Here is a 19,205-nt window from a genome sequence, read left to right as displayed (position 1 = left end):
TCAGAAGTTACTGGTATGCTGTGCTATAGTCAGAGCTTCCCTTGTAAGGTGGCATTTTAAAATGTTCTTTACTGATTATAGTGCAGGTAAGGGTAGCTCTAATATGCAGGGGGTTGCAGGAAATTCCAGCCAATTGGCCTTACTCCATTCCTATACTGAAGTACCTGTTAGGCCCAGAGATTGAATAAAGTCCCATAGAAGAAGCTGGTTGTTGAGTGTTTTAAGAATTGCACTCAGTATGGTATGGTGCAGAAGCAAAATGCATCTAGAGAAGAAACCAAACAATGCTAGTCATGAATGCAGTTAGTTGGATTTGACCATCTTAAGCATACTTGTTTGTGGAAAACCAGTCTGTTTTCAGATTGGGCTCCAACAATGCCAGTTAAATCTTAGGCTTGCTCTTCTTTCATGGCACCTCTCCCCCTTTGCAGAGTTTATCCCTAACTTGTTCTAAGGGCAAGCGCACCTGTCTAGATCAGGTGTTCCTGTGTTACCAGAGAATCTTTTAAGTGGAATTGTCTCTATATATAAACTAATATCCTTCAGGGCAGGAACTGGCAGTCAGCTTTGTTGCTTACCTGACTGGCACATAAATGTTCAAAAGCTAGAGTGTGAATAATGACTGTAGGGCTTAAGTATTTCTGTAATTGGTATGCTTGTGGCTTTCTGGTCCAGAAATCTTTGTCTTCCTGGTAACTCTTGAATATGTTGTGTATTTTCCATGATTTAATTTAATTTACTACCTTCTATCTGTTGGCTTCAAAAGATAACTTAGAAATGGGGATCTGCCAGAGTATTTTCCTCAGATAAGGTAAGAAAAGAATTGATTCTATCCTTTCATGCAAAAAAATCACTTGAATGTAGACATTTAACTAAAACATCATCTTTGTGTCAAATATTCTTTGCTCGCTGAAGAGGTAAAAAATAATTGAGAATTCAAAATGTTATAGAACCTTTACTAAGCAGTGTACACGTTAACCCATTTAATCTTGAAAGTCCAGTGAGTAGTACTTCAACTCCACTTTACAAATGAGAAAATCAAGGCATGTAAAATTTAATAACTTGTGCAAAGTCACTTAATAATAAATGAAACGGGAATGCAAGACCCTTATACCAGAGATGTATAGGCAGCAAAAACAAGGAAATGGAGAAATATTTCAAATTTTAGGCAATCCTTAAATGAAGCATATTGAATCAAGCTATAAAGTTTGATAGATTGGTTAGACTTGTTCCTTCAAGTGTTTCTCCACCGCAGCGGAGAAAACAAAAACCCTATGATGATTATGTTTGTTACAAAAGATGGGGAGCATTCATTTGAGCCACAAGAGGGCGCCTGGACACAAGGCCAGCTTTAGTGCTTAACTTGCTAATGAAAAGGTATTAACAGGGTCAGATGGAAGACAACATTTAACTATAGACTCAAGATTAATAAATCCTTTGAATCACAACTTTATTATAAAATGAGGCTGATTTTAGCTTTGGGTGATTATATAGGTGCTACAAGAATGGTTATTTTACCATATAGGTCTTTTTAAATTTGCTTTACTGGCAGTTTTTATTTTAAAGGAATCTCAGATTAGACTTTTAAAGCATCTCCAATGACTTCCAGGGATGAGTCTGGCCCTGGCACCGTGGGCTCAACAATTCCATACTGACCAAAAGGGGGAAAAGAAGCATAACAAAGTATCAGTGGCTGAGAGAGTTCAAATAGAGCCAAGAGGCTACTCTGGAGGTCGTTCTTCTGAAAGTTTCAGTTAGACATTGCTACCAGTCATAACTTGTCAAACCCCAACTAGGGACATTCCAGCCAATCCTAAGGAACACCTAGGGCATTATATAAGCTTCTACAAAGATTCCATGAACTAGGGTAACTTTCCAGGAACCTACAGATTTGTGGACAAGTCCTGAATCCTAGAGGCCCCAGCCTCTAGAATATCGGCTGGTTCCATCTCCCTACCTCATTGACAGACCCAACATGAAAAAGTTAGCATGGCCATAGTACAAATGCCCCTAAAAAATGGGATAGAGAGATAAAAGGTGATGGGGTTATACAGAGAAGGTAGGGTTTAACATGAATATGATTGCTGAGTCACTAAACTGAAATTTCTTTTGGCCTCCAATATCTTAGAGCAGCTAGAAGCAAAAGCATTTATTCTTTTAGCCTTCTATATTCTAGAACAGCTAGAAGGGAAAATCTGAGAGGATGGTATGGTAGCCCATGACAAACTCTGGGATCTGTCCTGTAACTGCTTGTTGAAGAGTGTTTTGAAAACTACTGCTTTTTTCTTTCTTTGCTTTTATATGTTATATTATACAGTAAACAATTTAAAAACAAAAAACTGCAGGCCAGGAAGCCACCCCAGGAATTTGCCAGCAGATTTCACCTTCACTAAGTGTTCTTGAGTTCCTTCCAAAATCTTAAGATTGGGGGCCCTGTAAGCCGGGTACCAAGATGGTTCTCTCAAGAGGACTTTGTAAGCATTAGTTTCAGAAAGTCAGCCATAGTTCCTTAAAACTGGCTTAGTTCCTTAAAAGCCTTGGTTATGAAGCTGGTGTTGCCAGATATGCCCTGTAAACAAGGAGGGCAGATTAGTACTGAACTTAACGAAATTATATTGCCATGAAGATTAACTTGAGAGTTCTGAATTCTGGAAGAATCAGGGAGGGAGAAGGAGATAAATGTTTAATTTTGGTTCATAAAAGCATAGTTTACTAAATTGCTATTTACTAAAAGTTGTAATAGATACCTTAAGGTAAAACAAGAGTTTCTTATAGCCAAAAAATAAAATATTAAAGCATCAGCAATATTTCAAACAAAATCCATAAACATCCTTGTTCAGGTCAGCCATTCCCATGTGATTGGTTCTTGTTCCACTTGATCTTGTGTTCCAATCTCATGAACCCATCCGCTTTTCCACTAGAGTTATGGAGATTTTGACTTGGTCCAGTGGTATGGTCTCAAAGTTATTTAAACACTAGCTTCCTATCCGTGTGTCTTTAAGACAGTCCCTTTTATCTTGAGGACTAACACTTTAGCCTGTAACTGATCGTAAGCACCTTTAGGGAAGTATCAGAACAAAACAAAAACTGTGGATGATAAAAGATTGAAGTGGCCATGGTTGTTAATAGATAATAGATCACTGAGAATCTGGTGTGTGTTCATAATAGAACAATGTAACTGACAAGGAAATTTGGTTATTTCTGTGGCATGTAACATTTCTAGGAAAGGTAACTAGGAAAGGTTAAGTGTCTCTTTTAATTTGATACTTACCATGCAGTTGATATTAATAATATGAACCTATTTAATAATAAACCTAATTATTTTTAGCACCTCTCTTTTTACAAGGTGAAAAAACATATCCTTTTGTGATTTTCTAGGGTCCCTTTTGGGAATATTCCAAAGATAGTTTGATACCTTTGGCAAAATGTCAAAATTGTCAGGTGGTTTGGAAACTGGTTAAATAGGATCATGGACCACTGTGAAACTATATTCGGCTCTCCATTTAAGCAAAGTGATGAAAGATTTTAAAAGTAAATATAGAGAGATAATGATTGGAAAAAACCTTAGTTCTAAAAGTGAGAAGAGCTGTAAATCACAGCTTTCATACTTGGAAAGAATCAGATGCTTTTTCAGATGAAATTGAGGCCTAAGATACATTCTTCTCAGACTACCATGTTACTGGAAAGGACATTCTGATGAAGTTGTGTCTTAAGATATTAAAACAGTTGGAAACTTATTCAAGGTGTTTTATGTTTTGGACCCACCTAGTGGCTTCCATGGGAAGGATGTCATTTTGGGTATCTTCATTTCTTATTGAAATTGCAAGCTATAATGCTTCTTACTCGTAGTGCCTTTCTGAGCTCACTGTGCCATTCATGTATAAGTATATTCTTCAAATTTGTTTTTTATTTAAGAAAACACTTTGAATGACAGTTAAAGTCCCCCTTGACCTTGACCCTGTCCCTATTCCCATTTATTTTCCCAGGACAACCAGTATTTTGCCATATACCCTTCTAGAGCATTTCTTATACTTAAATATTCATATTTTTGAACAACTTCTAGTAATGTTTGCTTTAAATTATATAGAAATTGTGTCATGCTGAACATATTCTGTCATTGGCTTTTAAATTTATCTCTGTTTTTGCATTCTCCCATGTGTAGATTTAGTGCATTTCTTCTAAATGTATTTCTATGCTATGGGCACCACAATTTACCATTTCCCTTTTTGATGAAGTTTAAGTTGTTTCTAATTGCTTTTACAAACTGTATTGGTTTCCTTGTATGCGTTTGCTAAAGTCCTCAAATTAGATACCTGTAAGTACAGTGCTAGAATTACAGGGTTTTATGCATCTTCACTTTTGCTAGATACTGACAGACTGTTTTCCAAAGAGACTACCTATTTACATTGGCAGTGTACAGAGCCCCATATTCCACATCCTTACAATTATATTAGTATAGGCAAACATACTAATTTTTGTCAAGCTGATGGGTAGAAAATGGGATTGTTCAAACCTGCATTTTCCTGATTACCAGTGAAAATGAGCATTTTTTCACGTGTGTATTGGCTATGTCCCATGTCTACATATCTTGCGTTTAAAGTTAAGCTAAGAATTTTACACAGACTGCCATCCTCTGAAGTACTTGATTTTAATGTTGTATAAAAAATTTCAACTTGTTATACAAGTACATATGTCCTATGGTTTTAGGCATACATCCATATACATATATCAAGGTAAAATCTAATACAAAAAATAGCTTTATCTATAGCCAGTGTTCTACAGAAGTAAAACTGTGCAAACTTTTATTTTGTAGTCAAACAAAATCGCAACACTAAGGCAGGAAGGGGCAGAAGCAAAACATCCACAGTATGTTACAAAATACCTTGCGTAGCTTATTTCTTCTCACTTGAACTCACAGAATTCTGACAGAATTTTTTCCCTAAATATGTTTATACAAGTTGGTGTCTGCCTTTTGTCTTTGTTCTGTCCTGAACTTTTTCAGAACATATATTTTACATCACAACATTACAGACCAAGGATAGTCTGAAATTTGGGGCTGTGATTGTAATTTCTTGATATGATGATGTGCAAATATGGAGAGCATTTCTAATCTTCATCTGTATCTTAGGCGATTTTCCAGAGCTTCCATTCTCTGTGTCATTTCTTCTAGTGAATCTCAAATTAAGGAAGAGGAATCAGAATTGCCTATTTTTATTTCCTTCAAATGCAATTTATCTACATAAAAATTTGCCCTGAAAAATAAAAGGCTTTGCTTTTTTCCATTTCTATCAAGCATATAAAACCCTGACTTACAAGTTTACTAATATGTAAAACATACTAATTTTTGCCAGGCTGATGGGTAGAATGGTATTGTTTTAACCTGCATTTTCATTAAATATCTGCTGTATCAAGACTTATAAATACATTTCAGGTTAAGTTTTTTTTTTAACACTGAAGCCAGGTAACTCAATTTGAACTCTTATTTTTTAAAAAATTTTTAAGTTCTAAAGCACACCATTAACCCCTGTTGCTTGTAAATTAGTTTGCCATAGCACACCTTAGGAAGCTAGAAATGAAAAGGTTGGGAATATGAGAACGGAAGGGTTAGACCTTAAAAAGTAAGATATTATGAAGTCTGAAGTCACCCATGACGGCAGATTAGGCCATAGGGAACGCAGCCTTTAGGAATTCTAACCTACGTGCTTTTCTGTGTTACTCAGTCTCTTGTACTTGACACCTTTTGTCAAGCAGAGAGAATCTTCAGAGGTGGAGGTGGCAAAAGGGAAAAGGGCACTGGAATAAGCATTTGTCTTCTTTGTAAGTGCTTTAATACCCTCCACCTGTTCCTTTAATGGCAGAAATAGAGCCCAGATTTATCATCAATATTAACCACTTTTTCAGAAGTACTTTATTTTACTTAGGGGAGCATATTTCCAGCTTTTAGGAAGGGATCTACTATATGCTATTGTTACTATGTAAACCCATTGGTACAGAGGTGATTCAGAATTAAACCAATTCCCTGTAGACTCATTAATGTACGTTGAGATAGATATCAGCCAGCTTTAGTAAGCTTACTGTAATTTTAAGTTTAGAGCCAGTTGGCTGGGTGTTTAGTGTGTAAAAGCATTGAATCCTTATTTCTCGGTTATGCCAAAGCATTCCTTTTATTTGTAATATTGTTTTAATGAATCATTGAATCCTGCTGTTCCCTCGGTAAAATGTTTCATGTTTTAGAGTGCTGATATAAAAGATTTGTGCTGCCAAGATAAACAGTCCTCCAGAAACTACACACCAAATCCAAATGTGACTGCAATGCTAAAGGAAAGGCTCGGAGTTTAGATTGAGTTTAAAACTGCTTCATACTACAGCATTGCTTGCCTATACATACTGTACCTGTCATGTACTTCAGCCCTGGTGTACATATCCTTCCAGCAGAGAGTTAAATAAGTTTTTTTACCCTTTCTACTTTGCCTCCTTACTGGCAGACCAGCCTTACTGCTAAACCCCCCTAAAACAGCAGGCGACAACTAAGTGACCCTTGCTTTTAAGCTGTTTGTTTCACTCAAATACCTTATTTGGGCTACTTTAAAAAATTTTTTATTCTTGGCTTTATGGAAATGACTTCAGATATTTGCGAAATTTTGATACTGTTCTCTACATTCCACATAGAAGCATAACAGAAAAGGATATAGCGCTTTGTTAATTTTCTTACTTCTTCATTTGCAAGGTTCTGGAACATTATAAGGTTTTCACATTTGCATTGTTCATGTTTTTCTTCTAAAGGGCTTCCTGAGAAAACAGATGGAAAGTGTTCACCTCTATAATCCACCAGACTTCTAGACACATAATAATAGGACTGAATCAGCATATGGAGGAAACCACAATGAAAGACATGTTCAACTTTTTCCATGCAACCAGAAGCAGAAGTAAATACCAGGAAAGGGTTGTACATGCTTCCAATGCTGGAAGTGGCCTTTATTGAGTATTAGTGGGGAGACTACTTGGGTTTCTTTAAGTTCATTTTTTAGTTCTCACTTTACTTACTTTTCTCCTTTTCTTTCTTTAAACCAAGTTTATTGGCAAACTGAAAGGCTGGTATCAGTTTACCTTATAGTAATATTTTACCTAGAATTACCTGACAGTTTTGTCGAGTGGTAAAGTTTTTGTGTAGATTGTGAAAGGGCATCTTCAAACAGATATCTGTGTTGCACTGCAAAATTAGAACAGGAAAGTAGGTCTTGGATATTTATGGTGACTGGCTCAGATTCTGTAAAGAGAAAGAAAACTGAAATCAAACCTGCCTAACATGCTTGTGGTTATAAAACAGCCATCAGCAGAGGAAGGTGCTCGGTATTCCTAGCTCTTGGTACATAGCTTGACTTTGGGAAAGACTCAACAGAGGTACTAGTTACCAAAAACAACTTAAATTATAGAGAAAATGTTTCCTATCTGATTGAGGGAATAAAGCCACAGTTAACGGTACATGGGTGGTTCAGTGGTAGAATGCTCGCCTGCCATGCGGGATAGCTGGTTCGATTCCTGGCCATGCATTTAAAAAAAAAGGCCATAGTTAATATAAATCAACAAAAAGTACATCACATAAATCTCTCCTTTACAACCCTTGTCTGAAGGGAATCCACAGTAGAAGCATCTTCTGAAGGTTCTGAAAACACTGCTTTTAAAAATTTACCTGTTGGCCGCTGGACCATCTTTGGCAGTTCCCCTGCTGGGGAGTCCTGGCTTCCATCAGAATCTTCCAGAGCTGAGAGGAAAAAGATGACCCAAAAGAATGACAGTTGTCCATATACACGTATCATTTAGAAGCTGGTCCCAGATCAACTTCTCACCTACCTGCCATAACCTAGGCTATTTCAGTTTTAAGTTTGGCAACACCAAAGACTCAAGTAAGCAATCAGTTACCACAATAATCCAAGACTACTCTGTGGCAGTTCTCTCAAGTAAGAGAAGCCTGGATCCCTAAAGTGAGTCTTCTTACTTGAGACTGCCCCCAGAAATGTCCTGTCTAAAGGGTAGACATAAAAAAGTTGTCCAAGGATCAAGCTGTAGTAGCAGCAGCTCTTCTTCAGGCATTTCTCCTTGAATAAAAGAGCTTAGAGGCAAAACATCTATTCACATTAGAAACCTGAAAGGTCTTTCCTCCCTAGTCCCTCTTCATCTCAGTATTCTTTACTAATGGGGGAGTAAGATACATAACAGTCTGGGATTTTATTGGTAACTGAATCTGAGAATTGGGCTTTAGGCAGAACTGCTAATTATAAGCTGCCTGGCATAGTTCATGAACTGAAGAAAAGTAAAATATAGAAGGCTAGTGTACATAAGATGTAAATTCTAAAGGGCAGTCTGATGTTCGGTAAACAAGTAGTCCATGAAGGGCTGGACAGGGCATTTCATAAAATTTTCAACTATGGGCTTGAGGACTGTCACTTTCCACTCCAATCACAAGCATGTCTTGAAATTGTACATCAGCTCGCCTGGTAAATATAATGGTTGTTTCTTAGTTAAATGATCATCTTTGTAGGGTTTTTGTGAAGATTAAGAATGCTTGTGTGTCAAAACACTACACTGCTTGGCAGAGAACAAGTGCTCAAGCAATGATAGCTATTTTTTTTTTCCTTGTCTTTCCTAATCCACTTTCCCCTGTTGCTGCCCATGAGGGAAATACTTCTTTTAGAAACACTGAAGGGATGGGTTAAGAATCTTTAGTTCAAAGGTTCATGCTGCTCTGTTTGCAAAGGTCTCTCCTAGACATGAACTATACAGTACCTTCACATATGCCTTTCTTTAGTTTTTCACTTATCTCCCCCATTGTGCTGAAGTCTTCAGCGTAGAAGAGATGCCTGTCAGTGGGTTCGGAGGCAATCTCTTGTAGTTCTTCTTCAATGGCTTTTCCTACACCAACAGCATACATAGTTATACCTAAGGAGCAGAGCAAATTAAGAACAAGGTAGTTAGAGTTGTGTTTCCTGGATCTGGAGGTGGTGTGTACTGCTGTAAAGCCAGCTAGCTGTTGAGTTCTGTCGATTTGAAGGGTCTATGTCAACCTCCCCTTTAAAAATGTTTCCACAATTTTAATTTTGGCTCTTTGAGCAAAAGGAAGGATCCAAGGGGATGGTGGGATATTGAGGAGAGGTTGGGAACAAACTTGCATAGCTCTGGGCTGAGTCATTTATCTTCAACTTTTCCCTGTATTAGCTATATGGATATGTAGGAAAGAGCACTAATCTTATTACTACTAAACGGGAATCTCTTATGGAAGAATTCTAAGAAACAGGACAATATATACCATATCCCAGTTTCTACTTTTCAAAGGTACAGGTAAGAACTTTAAGTTGAACTGGGCCAAGTGAAGCTGTATTCTGCCCACCTCTCCTGAAAAGACTACAACCTTGTGACAAGGCAATAATCTGAAAAGGAGAATCTGCAGACCACTGGAAATGTCCAAAGTCAGGAAAAAGAAGAAACCCAAGTACTAACTTTACATTTCCAAAGGGATATGGAGTTGCTCCAAAAGCTTTTCTAAACAAAATTAATCATTAGCCCTCGTATGAAAGTAAAACAATCAAACCTTAAGTTCTGTCTGATTTCCAACATTTTTCAGCACTAATATTCTGGCTGAGATTCTTAAAATACACATAAAATGGCTCTTTAAACCAAGTGCTGAGACTTATGTCTTGTTCTAAGTCTGAAAGTGCAGCATATTTGTCTGGAAGACCAGTGATTTTATCTTTCCTAAAAAGGATAACTACTATTTTAAGATTGCGTTAGTTAGACCGGGGGGGGGGGGGTGGGGGGGGGGGGGTGGGGGTGGGGGTGGGGGGGGGGAAGGTTACATTAGCTATACACAGTAGCAATTAAATTCATTAGAGGATGTTATCAGATATATCTTGTGGATTCAAAAACTAAATAAACATGTTCCCCTCTCCAACCACCAAAGTGCCTTTGGGTGATTCATGGACATTTGAGTTGGGGAAGGATAGATAAGGTAGAGTGCCCTTCATGAGACAAATAAAAGGACTAATCACTGTCTCTGGAGACCAGGATGCTTCCCTTAATATATTTTAGGACTGCAGGCTGGAGGGGCCCATAGGTTTGACATGAACTCTAGCAAGCTGATCTGGACTGGAAGCAGAGGAATTGGGTATAAAGAGCCAGTTTATATTCCAACCAGATAATTCAGGGCAGGAAACTTTATGGCTGCCACTAGTTGGGGCTGAAAACAAAAGATGACTAGTGAAGTAAGTAATAGTGATAAAATGGCCTGCTTCACAAAGAGTGAATGTCAATGTGAACCAGCCTTTCTGTGATGAGGAATGGAGTTCAATGAATTGATAGTTTGCTGGTACTTTCATTGGTTTGTCTGTTCACCCAACAAGTGTTTGTCAACCACCTACTATCTGCCTGACCTGACCTAGGCCCTGGGCTCATAATGTCTTGGATGAGGCCCTGGTCTGTGCAAACCCTTTACCCCCTTATAGGACCTGGTAAAGCACTGTGGCATGAATAATTACTTAAAGAAGGTGGCTTTCAAACAAACTGCTTCACAGCCTCAAGTTTTCTTGGCATACTAAGGAATCCAGAAGCTGTGTTCACCATAAGCTGTCTCTACCAACCATCCTAGCTTTTTGGTTTCCTTTTGCCAAAAGCCATACTCCTCTGCCATATTTCACATCTGTAAAATGTGAAATTTCAGATCCCTCCCTGTATTATACATGGGTCAGGAAAACATTGGAGAAGAGGCTGAGCTTTCCTGAGCAACAAAAGTTTAATGTCCTCCAACATTCTGATATTCTCAAAAACTAGATTTTTACCTCCTGGAAACAAGAATATTCTCTCTGCTAGGGCTATTGTGCTTTCAGAGCATTCACTTGAAACATTGGTTTTTAAAAAAAGTATCAGTAGAAATTCCCACCAGGAATCTATTTTAACAAGCTCTACAGGTAATTCTCAAGCAACCTGACCAGTATTTGGGAATTGATGGGAGTGTATTTATCTGTGGTTAAATAGCATGTGTAGGGTTGACTGTCACCATTGGAGGTCACCGACTGGCTAGTAAAACATAGTAGATGATTACCCAGGTGTGGCCTGTGTAACTGGAACCACATAGTCTGCAAGACTTTCTCATCCTTCCTGAGAGTACAGTACTCTACTTAAGGCCTCTAGGTGGCAGCTTAGTAAAGGTGGTTGAGAAGAAGATATTCTGAAGAAAGAAGAAAGTGGTTGAGAAGAAGATATTCTGTACTCCCAGAGACTGGCCAGCTGTGACCTCTGAGTAAGTTTAAGAAACCTGAACTTTGACTAGTGTGAACCATATATTCATCCCATATTACCATTGGCCTTGGCTTTATTGGCCCACTCGGAGACATCATCCTGAGCACGTCCATCGGTGAACACGATGGCCACTCTGGGCACCTGTGAAGAGAGAGGCCTGGCCCCTTCTACTTCCATAAAACTTCTCTCAAACATGTGTTTCAGGGCCAACCCAGTCATTGAACCCTTGCCCATGTATTTCATGTGGGCCACAGCTTTTTTCATGTCTTTGGCCGAGCTGAAATTTCTCAGGGTAAACTCTGTGCGGACCTGCGTTGAATATTGGAGCAGCCCCACTCGAGCAGCCTTGGGAGAAATTGATAAGGAATCGATAATTCTAGTAACAAACTGCTTCACAATGTCAAAATTCTCTTCTCCAAGACTCTTGGATCCATCGATCACAAAAACCAGGTCAATTGGGCCTTCAGTGCATCCTGCAAGAACGAAAGGAAAGTTGAGATAATAAAAGAATAAAAAAACAAAAAACTCATGTACAAGAGTAGAAGAAAACTGCTTCAATTGGAGGGATAACTTTAGCTTTGGGGAATTGCCTTTGCTAAAGAACGTTCTTTAGATGATAGGACAGATGAGGTGTGGGGTAGGTCATGAAAATAATTTTCACACTTGTCTTTAGGTTTGGCTTGTCTCATTGATAAAAAGTATTTTAGCACAGAAAACAAAACAAAGCAAAACAATTAACAGATGTACAAATTGTCTAGGAAATCAGGTCTGTGCAAATCCTGATCACTGACAGCAAGGTGTGGATAGGACTGTGTGTAGACTATAATGAAAGCTATGATGTCAATACCAAAAGATTCCTATAACTTTATTCCAGGCCCTAGTGCTGGCATTCTTTTTGTTTATTTAATATTGACAAATCATCACACATTTATGGTCCATACATAGTGTACAATCAATGGTTCACAGTATCATCACATTGTTGTACATTCATCACCATGATCATTTTTAGAGCATTTGCATCACTCCAGAAAAACAAATTTTAAAAATTCATACATACCATAACCTTTACCCTCCCTCTCACTGACCGCTAGTATTTCAATCTACCCAATTTATTTTACCACTTAAACCCCCTATTATTTATTTATTTATTGTCCATATTTTTTTACTCATCTGTTCATACCCTGATAAAGGAGCATCAAGCACAAAATTTTCACAATCTCATGGTCACATTATAAAAGTTATATTGTTACTCAATCGTCTTCCAGAATCAAGGTTACTAGAACACAGTTCAACAGTTTCAGGTACCTCCCTCTAACCAATCCAATATGCCATAACCATAAAGGGCTATCTACATAATGCATAAGAATAACCCCCAGGATAACCTCTTGACTCTGTTCAAAATCGCTCAGCCACTGAAACTTTATTGTGTCTCATATCTCTCATCCTCCTTTTGGTCAAGAAGGTCTTTTCAATTCCATGATGCTGGGCCCTGGCTTATCCCAGGAGTTCTATCCCAAATTGCCAGAGAGATTTACACCCCTGGGAGTCATGTCCCACATAAGGGGGTGGGCTATGAGTTCACCTGCTGAATTGGCTTAGAGAGAGAGAGGCCATATCTGAGCAACCAAAGAGGTTCTCTGGAGGTGACTCTTAGCATAATTTTAAGTAGGTTTCATTTATCCACTGCAGGAATAAGTTTCATAGGGGTGATCCCAAGATCAAGGACTCAGCCTATTTTGGTTGTCCCCACTGCAAGAATATGAGAAATTCTCCAAATGGGGAAGTTGAATATTTCCTCCTTTCTCCCCAGTGCCCCAAGGGGACTTTGCAAATACTTTATTTATTGCCCAAATTGCTCTGCGATACATCGGGGCATCACTCTAACCTGGACAAACCAAGAAGATCTCATGCCCTATTCAAGACTCCATGTACTAACGGCGTTCAACCAAACTGACCATACAAGTTAAATTAAGTAATAAATTACCCAAAATACAAATTTTGCACCAACTAAATGTCTCTCCTTCTGGTCTTACACAGAAGTTGAAGTTTTAAAATAAGGACCATATCATCCCTTACCCTGTATTCTTTTTTTTAGCTTTTGTTCACGTTGTTTTTTTTTTTTATTAGAGAAGTTGTGGGTTTACAGAAAAGTCACATAAAATAAAGGATTACCATATACCACTATTATTATTTTTTAATATATTTTAAAAAATTTAAATATAACAACATATAAAAACAAACATTCTTATCATATGATCATTCCATTCTTGGTAAATAATAACTCATAGTATCATCACATAGTTGTATATTCATCGCCATGATCATTTCTTAGAACATTTGCATCAATTTAGAAAAATAAATAAATAGAAAAAAGAAAAAACTCATATATACCATACCCTAACCCCTCCCTCTCCTTGATGGCTAGTATTTCCATCTACCCAATATATTTAAGCCTTTGTTTCCCCTATTTTTTCCTATACCCCTTACCACTCCCTTTTATTGATCACTAGCATTTCAATCTACTAAATTTATTTTAACATTTGTTCCCCTTATTATTGATTTTTAATCCCTATGCTTTACTCATCTGTCGATAAGGTAGATAAAAGGAGCATCAGACACAAGGTTTCCACAATCACAGTCACATTGTGAAAGCTCTATCATTATACAATCATTTTCAAGAAACATGGCTACTGGAACACAGCTCTACATTTTCAGGCACTTCCCTCCAGCCTCTCCAATATGCCTTAACTAAAAAGGTGATATCTATATAATGTGTAAGAATAACCTCCAGGATAACCTCTTCACTCTGTTTGAAATCTTTCAGCCATTAATACTTTATTTTGTCTCATTTCTCTATAAACCTTTTGGTCTAGAAGGTTTTCTCAATCCCTTGATACTGAGTCCCAGCTCATTCTAGGATTTCTGTCCCACATTGCCAGGAAGATTTAAACCCCTGGGAGTCATGTCCCACGTAGAGATGGGGAGGGCAGTGAGTTTGCTTGTTGTGTTGGTTGAGAGGCCACATCTGAGCAACAAAAGAGATTCTCTTGGGAGTGATTCTTAGGCCTAATTTTAATTAGGCTTAGCCTATCCTTTGCAGGGATAAGTTTCAGATTCTTAAAATTTAGTTCAACCATCACCTTTTCTAGGTAATCCAGCTTGTATTAGTTACTCTATATACCCTGACCCTGATAATCTATATATTTTTAAAAGTTACTTATTGAGCATCTGCTTTGTGTAAGGCAGTGGGAAGAACAGGACTTCAGTGGTGACCAACACACAAAAAAAACTTTCACCAAGTTGCCTATAGGCTAGTGAATACTCCATGCATCTGCCACACTGTATAGTAATTCTTTACACCTCTGTCTCTTTTTTCCAGTCCAAGACATCCTCCTCAGAAAGAATTCATTTTTATACCCACAGTGTCTGGCAAACAATAGGTGTTCAATAAATACTTGCTGGAAGAATAGATGAAGTGCCCATTAGGTGGCACTCCTGTAAATACACTACTGACCTACTGAAGCTTAATCAAGAATCATCACTGTGAATGCTTTTAATCTGCCCTGAAGCTTTTGGTTCAAATGTTGACAGTAAAAAAAAGAAAAGCTTTATTCAAACACTTAAACAATCTGGGTGTGGAGAGACATTTTGTTATTTAGGGCAGCATTAAAAAAATTCACAGTGCTTGCTTCGGCGGCACATATACTAAAAATTGGAACGATACAGAGAAGATTAGCATGGCCCCTGCGCAAGGATGACACGCAAATTCGTGAAGCGTTCCATATTTTTAAAATTGGAAAGGAAGAAGTAAAACTATCACTGTTTGCAGACGATATGATGCTATACGTAGAAAACCCAGAAAAATCCACAACAAAATTACTAGAGCTAATAAATGAGTACAGCAAAGTAGCAGGCTACAAGATCAACATTCAAAAATCTGTAGCTTTTCTATACACTAGTAATGAACAAGCTCAGGGGGAAATCAAGAAATGAATCCCATTTACAATCTCAACTAAAAGAATAAAATACCTAGGAATAAATTTAACCAAAGAGACAGAAAACCTATATAAAGAAAACTACAAAAAACTGCTAAAAGAAATCACAGAAGACCTAAATAGATGGAAGGGCGTACGGTGTTCATGGATTGGAAGACTAAATATAATTAAGATGTCAATCCTACCTAAACTGATCTACAGATTCAATGCAATACCAATCAAAATCCCAACAACTTATTTTTCAGAAATAGAAAAACCAATAAGCAAATTTATCTGGAAGGGCAGGTTGCCCCGAATTGCTAAAAACATCTTGAGGAAAAAAAACGAAGCTGGAGGTCTCACGATGCCGGACTTTAAGGCATATTATGAAGCCACAGTGGTCAAAACAGCATGGTATTGGCATAAAGATAGATATATCGACCAATGGAATCGAATAGAGTGCTCAGATATAGACCCTCTCATCTATGGACATTTGATCTTTGATAAGGCAGTCAAGCCAACTCACCTGGGACAGAACAGTCTCTTCAATAAATGGTGCCTAGAGAACTGGATATCCACATGCAAAAGAATGAAAGAAGACCCGTATCTCACACCCTAAACAAAAGTTAACTCAAAATGGATCAAAGATCTAAACATTAGGTCTAAGACCATAAAACAGTTAGAGGAAAATGTAGGGAGATATCTTATGAAACTTACAATTGGAGGCGGTTTTATGGACCTTAAACCTAAAGCAAGAGCACTGAAGAAAGAAATAAATAAATGGGAGCTCCTCAAAATTAAACACTTTTGTGCATCAAAGAACTTCATCAAGAAAGTAGAAAGACAGCCTACACAATGGGAGACAATATTTGGAAACGACATATCAGATAAAGGTCTAGTATCCAGAATTTATAAAGAGATTGTCCAACTCAACAACAAAAGACAGCCAACCCAATTACAAAATGGGAAAAAGACTTAAACAGACACCTACCAGAAGAGGAAATACAAATGGCCAAAAGGCACATGAAGAGATGCTCAATGTCCCTGGCCATTAGAGAAATGCAAATCAAAACCACAATGAGATATCATCTCACACCCACCAGAATGGCCATTATCAACAAAACAGAAAATGGCAAGTGCTGGAGAGGATGCAGAGAAAGAGGCACACTTATCCACTGTTGGTGGGAATGTCAAATGGTGCAACCACTGTGGAAGGCAGTTTGGTGGTTCCTCAAAAAACTGAATATAGAATTGCCATACGACCCAGCAATACCATTGCTAGGTATCTACTCAAAGGACTTAAGGGCAAAGACACAAACGGACATTTGCACACCAATGTTTATAGCAGCGTTATTTACAATTGCAAAGAGATGGAAACAGCCAAAATGTCCATCAACAGACGAGTGGCTAAACAAACTGTGGTATATACATACGATGGAATATTATGCAGCTTTAAGACAGGATAAACTTATGAAGCATGTAATAACATGGATGGACCTAGAGAACATTATGCTGAGTGAGTCTAGCCAAAAACTAAAGGACAAATACTGTATGGTCCCACTGATGTGAATGGACATTCGAGAATAAACTTGGAATATGTCATTGGTAACAGAGACCATCAGGAGTTAGAAACAGGGTAAGATAATGGGTTATTGGAGCTGAAGGGATACAGACTGTGCAACAGGACTAGATACAAAAACTCAAAAATGGACAGCACAATAATACCTAATTGTAAAGTAATCATGTTAAAACACTGAATGAAGCTGCATCTGAGCTATAGGTTTTTTTTTTCGTTTGTTTGTTTGTTTGTTTGTTTGTGTCTTTTTTTTACTATTATTATTATTTTTTTTTTCTCTATATTGACATTCTATATCTTTTTCTGTTGTTTTGCTAGTTCTTTTCCTAAATCGATGCAAATGTACTAAGAAATGAAGATCATGCATCTATGTGATGATGTTAAGAATTACTGATTGCATATGTAGAATGGAATGATTTCTAAATGTGTTAATTTCTTTTTTTTTCTTTAATTAATAAAAAATGATATCATAGCTTTAATTTCTTACTAAATAGTTTTCCATTGTTTTTCTTTTTACGGCTTCTATGTCTCATGCAATGTTTAGAAAGCTCTACTCTACTCTGAGATTATAAAATAATTCTCTCAGGAGTTCTTCTATTTCTTTTGTGGTTTTACATATTTTTTAATATTTAACCTTTAATCCATCATCTCTCTCATGCCAAGAACTGAATATAATTCCTTAGCACAAAGCAGAACATAATTTCTACCTCCCTCATTCCAGATATTTTTATTCAGCCTAAGATCACTCTAACTTTTTGGCTGGTAATTAACTTACAAAGTTTTTTCACAGGTGCTACTTGTGCATTCTGTATTTATGTATTCTCATATTTATGAGAGCAAAAGTAGTGAGGGATTTGTTTCCTGAAAATACTCCAAAAAGCAGTTGATCCCAAACCAAATCAAAGCAGAGAGCCAAGTTCAGATCACTCACTCTTGCACCGTCTTCCGTCCTCAGCTAGAATAAATCCCTGTGAGCATTTGCAGATGTATGAATTGCCATTATTAACACAAGTTTGTTCACAGCCATGGCGGGTCGATTTGCAGACATCCTTCCCTGAGGAAAACGTAGGGAATTGAACAATCTCATCAGTGCAGAAAAAAAGCTGGACTGAACAGTCACGTAAGACATTACAGAAGCAACCCATTTATTAAAAATCCATCTCATTTCAAACCTTTATAGCATTTCCTTTTTCAGTCTAATACTCGGGATAGGCTGAGCTAAGGGAAAAACTCATCTAAGAAAGCTCTGAACCCCACAAGTCTGAATGGTATGGTGAACAGTAGAGTGGTCTGGATCAGGTTTAGAACTGTTAGCTGTGCTTTGGGTTTTGATTATCCTGAGCTTCTTATTTTCTTTTTTTTAACACACACATCCCAATCACTCCAATTTTGATTATCTAATGAACATTTCTCACGTGTGAGGCACTTAAAACGCTTCAAAATAGTTAGAGTCCTTTAATCTTCACAACATCCAGTGAGAGGAGGGAGGCACAGGTAACTGTACCCAACTTATATGTGAAGAAACAGATCCTCAAAGTTTCAATGAGTTGCCCAAGGTCATCCAGCAAGTTGATGACACAGTGGAGGCAGGAAATCTGAGACTGGTCAGTGCTCTTCCTCTTCCATGTCACAAAAGCCTAGAGTGTCTTCTGTCATTAGCTCTCTAAAAGGAGAAACTACAGGCAAAGTTGGAAGCAGTAACTACAGATCCCTACAGAACGTGGAATGGTGAGAGAGATGTGTACATAGCTCAATTCGCTAGGCAATAAATATGTTTGATAAGTAAATGGTGTGTATCTGTGTGCCATGTGAAGTACACGCATTTACAGAAACAAAAGCATGAACAAACTCATCAGGCAGACGCCACGATCTCCACAGAACTGCAGGCATGGTGTCCACAGAAGGGAGGCCCAGCGTGAAGGCAGACCTAGGAGTGTGCAGAGAGCTCTGTAGCAGTAAAGCATCAGCAACTCAAGAGTCAGCTGTCATACTTTGGATGGATTATTTGGTGTGTGAATATACCTCAAAAAATTGCCCTAAAAAAATACCAAGTCTGTTGTCTAAGCAAAGCATGTTGGCTAAAGGCAGGAGCCCCTCTTCCTGGATGAAGAGTAAGGCCAGTGAGCTCTACTCAACCCAGCTTTGTTGACGTGCAGAATGTCCCCAGTTGTCCCATAAAAGTCTGGAGAGAAAATTCCCAAAAATCAACCTCAAAAGCAATTGAAGCAGGGATATAAAGGCAGTTCACTGGTAGAATTCTCCCTTGTTGTGCAGGAGACCCGGGTCTCATTCCCAGCCCATGCACCACCACCACCCCCAAAAAAACCTGAACGAAATTCCGTGATATACACATCACATATCAGCCT

General features: G+C 37.9%; 1 protein-coding gene and 1 non-coding gene across 4 annotated transcripts in view; one reads left to right on the top strand and one right to left on the bottom strand.

Moving 5' to 3' along the window:
- Positions 1-4,785: 4,785 nt before the first annotated feature.
- The window catches only part of MATN2 (matrilin 2), a 200,865-nt gene continuing 186,445 nt past the window's right edge, over positions 4,786-19,205 (bottom strand). For 2 of the 3 annotated variants that reach the window (XM_077167296.1, XM_077167297.1), the window contains exons 13-19: positions 17,771-17,893; positions 11,349-11,762; positions 8,785-8,937; positions 7,691-7,762; positions 7,136-7,267; positions 6,691-6,789; positions 4,786-5,169 (exon numbers count right to left, since the gene is read on the bottom strand). In XM_077167296.1, coding sequence (XP_077023411.1) covers positions 5,114-5,169; positions 6,691-6,789; positions 7,136-7,267; positions 7,691-7,762; positions 8,785-8,937; positions 11,349-11,762; positions 17,771-17,893 — 1,049 coding nt within the window. In that variant the 3' untranslated portion in view covers positions 4,786-5,113. The remainder of the gene's footprint in view (positions 5,170-6,690; positions 6,790-7,135; positions 7,268-7,690; positions 7,763-8,784; positions 8,938-11,348; positions 11,763-17,770; positions 17,894-19,205) is intronic. The other variant, XM_077167298.1, reaches the window with a different exon arrangement.
- Positions 14,971-15,078, top strand: LOC143689125 (U6 spliceosomal RNA). Its single transcript, XR_013178592.1, has one exon. It is a non-coding gene; the product is annotated as a U6 spliceosomal RNA (small nuclear RNA).

The sequence above is a fragment of the Tamandua tetradactyla genome, chromosome 6 (assembly GCF_023851605.1).
Source record: "Tamandua tetradactyla isolate mTamTet1 chromosome 6, mTamTet1.pri, whole genome shotgun sequence".
NCBI lineage: Eukaryota > Metazoa > Chordata > Mammalia > Pilosa > Myrmecophagidae > Tamandua > Tamandua tetradactyla.
This window is presented reverse-complemented; position numbering and strand designations above follow the sequence as displayed.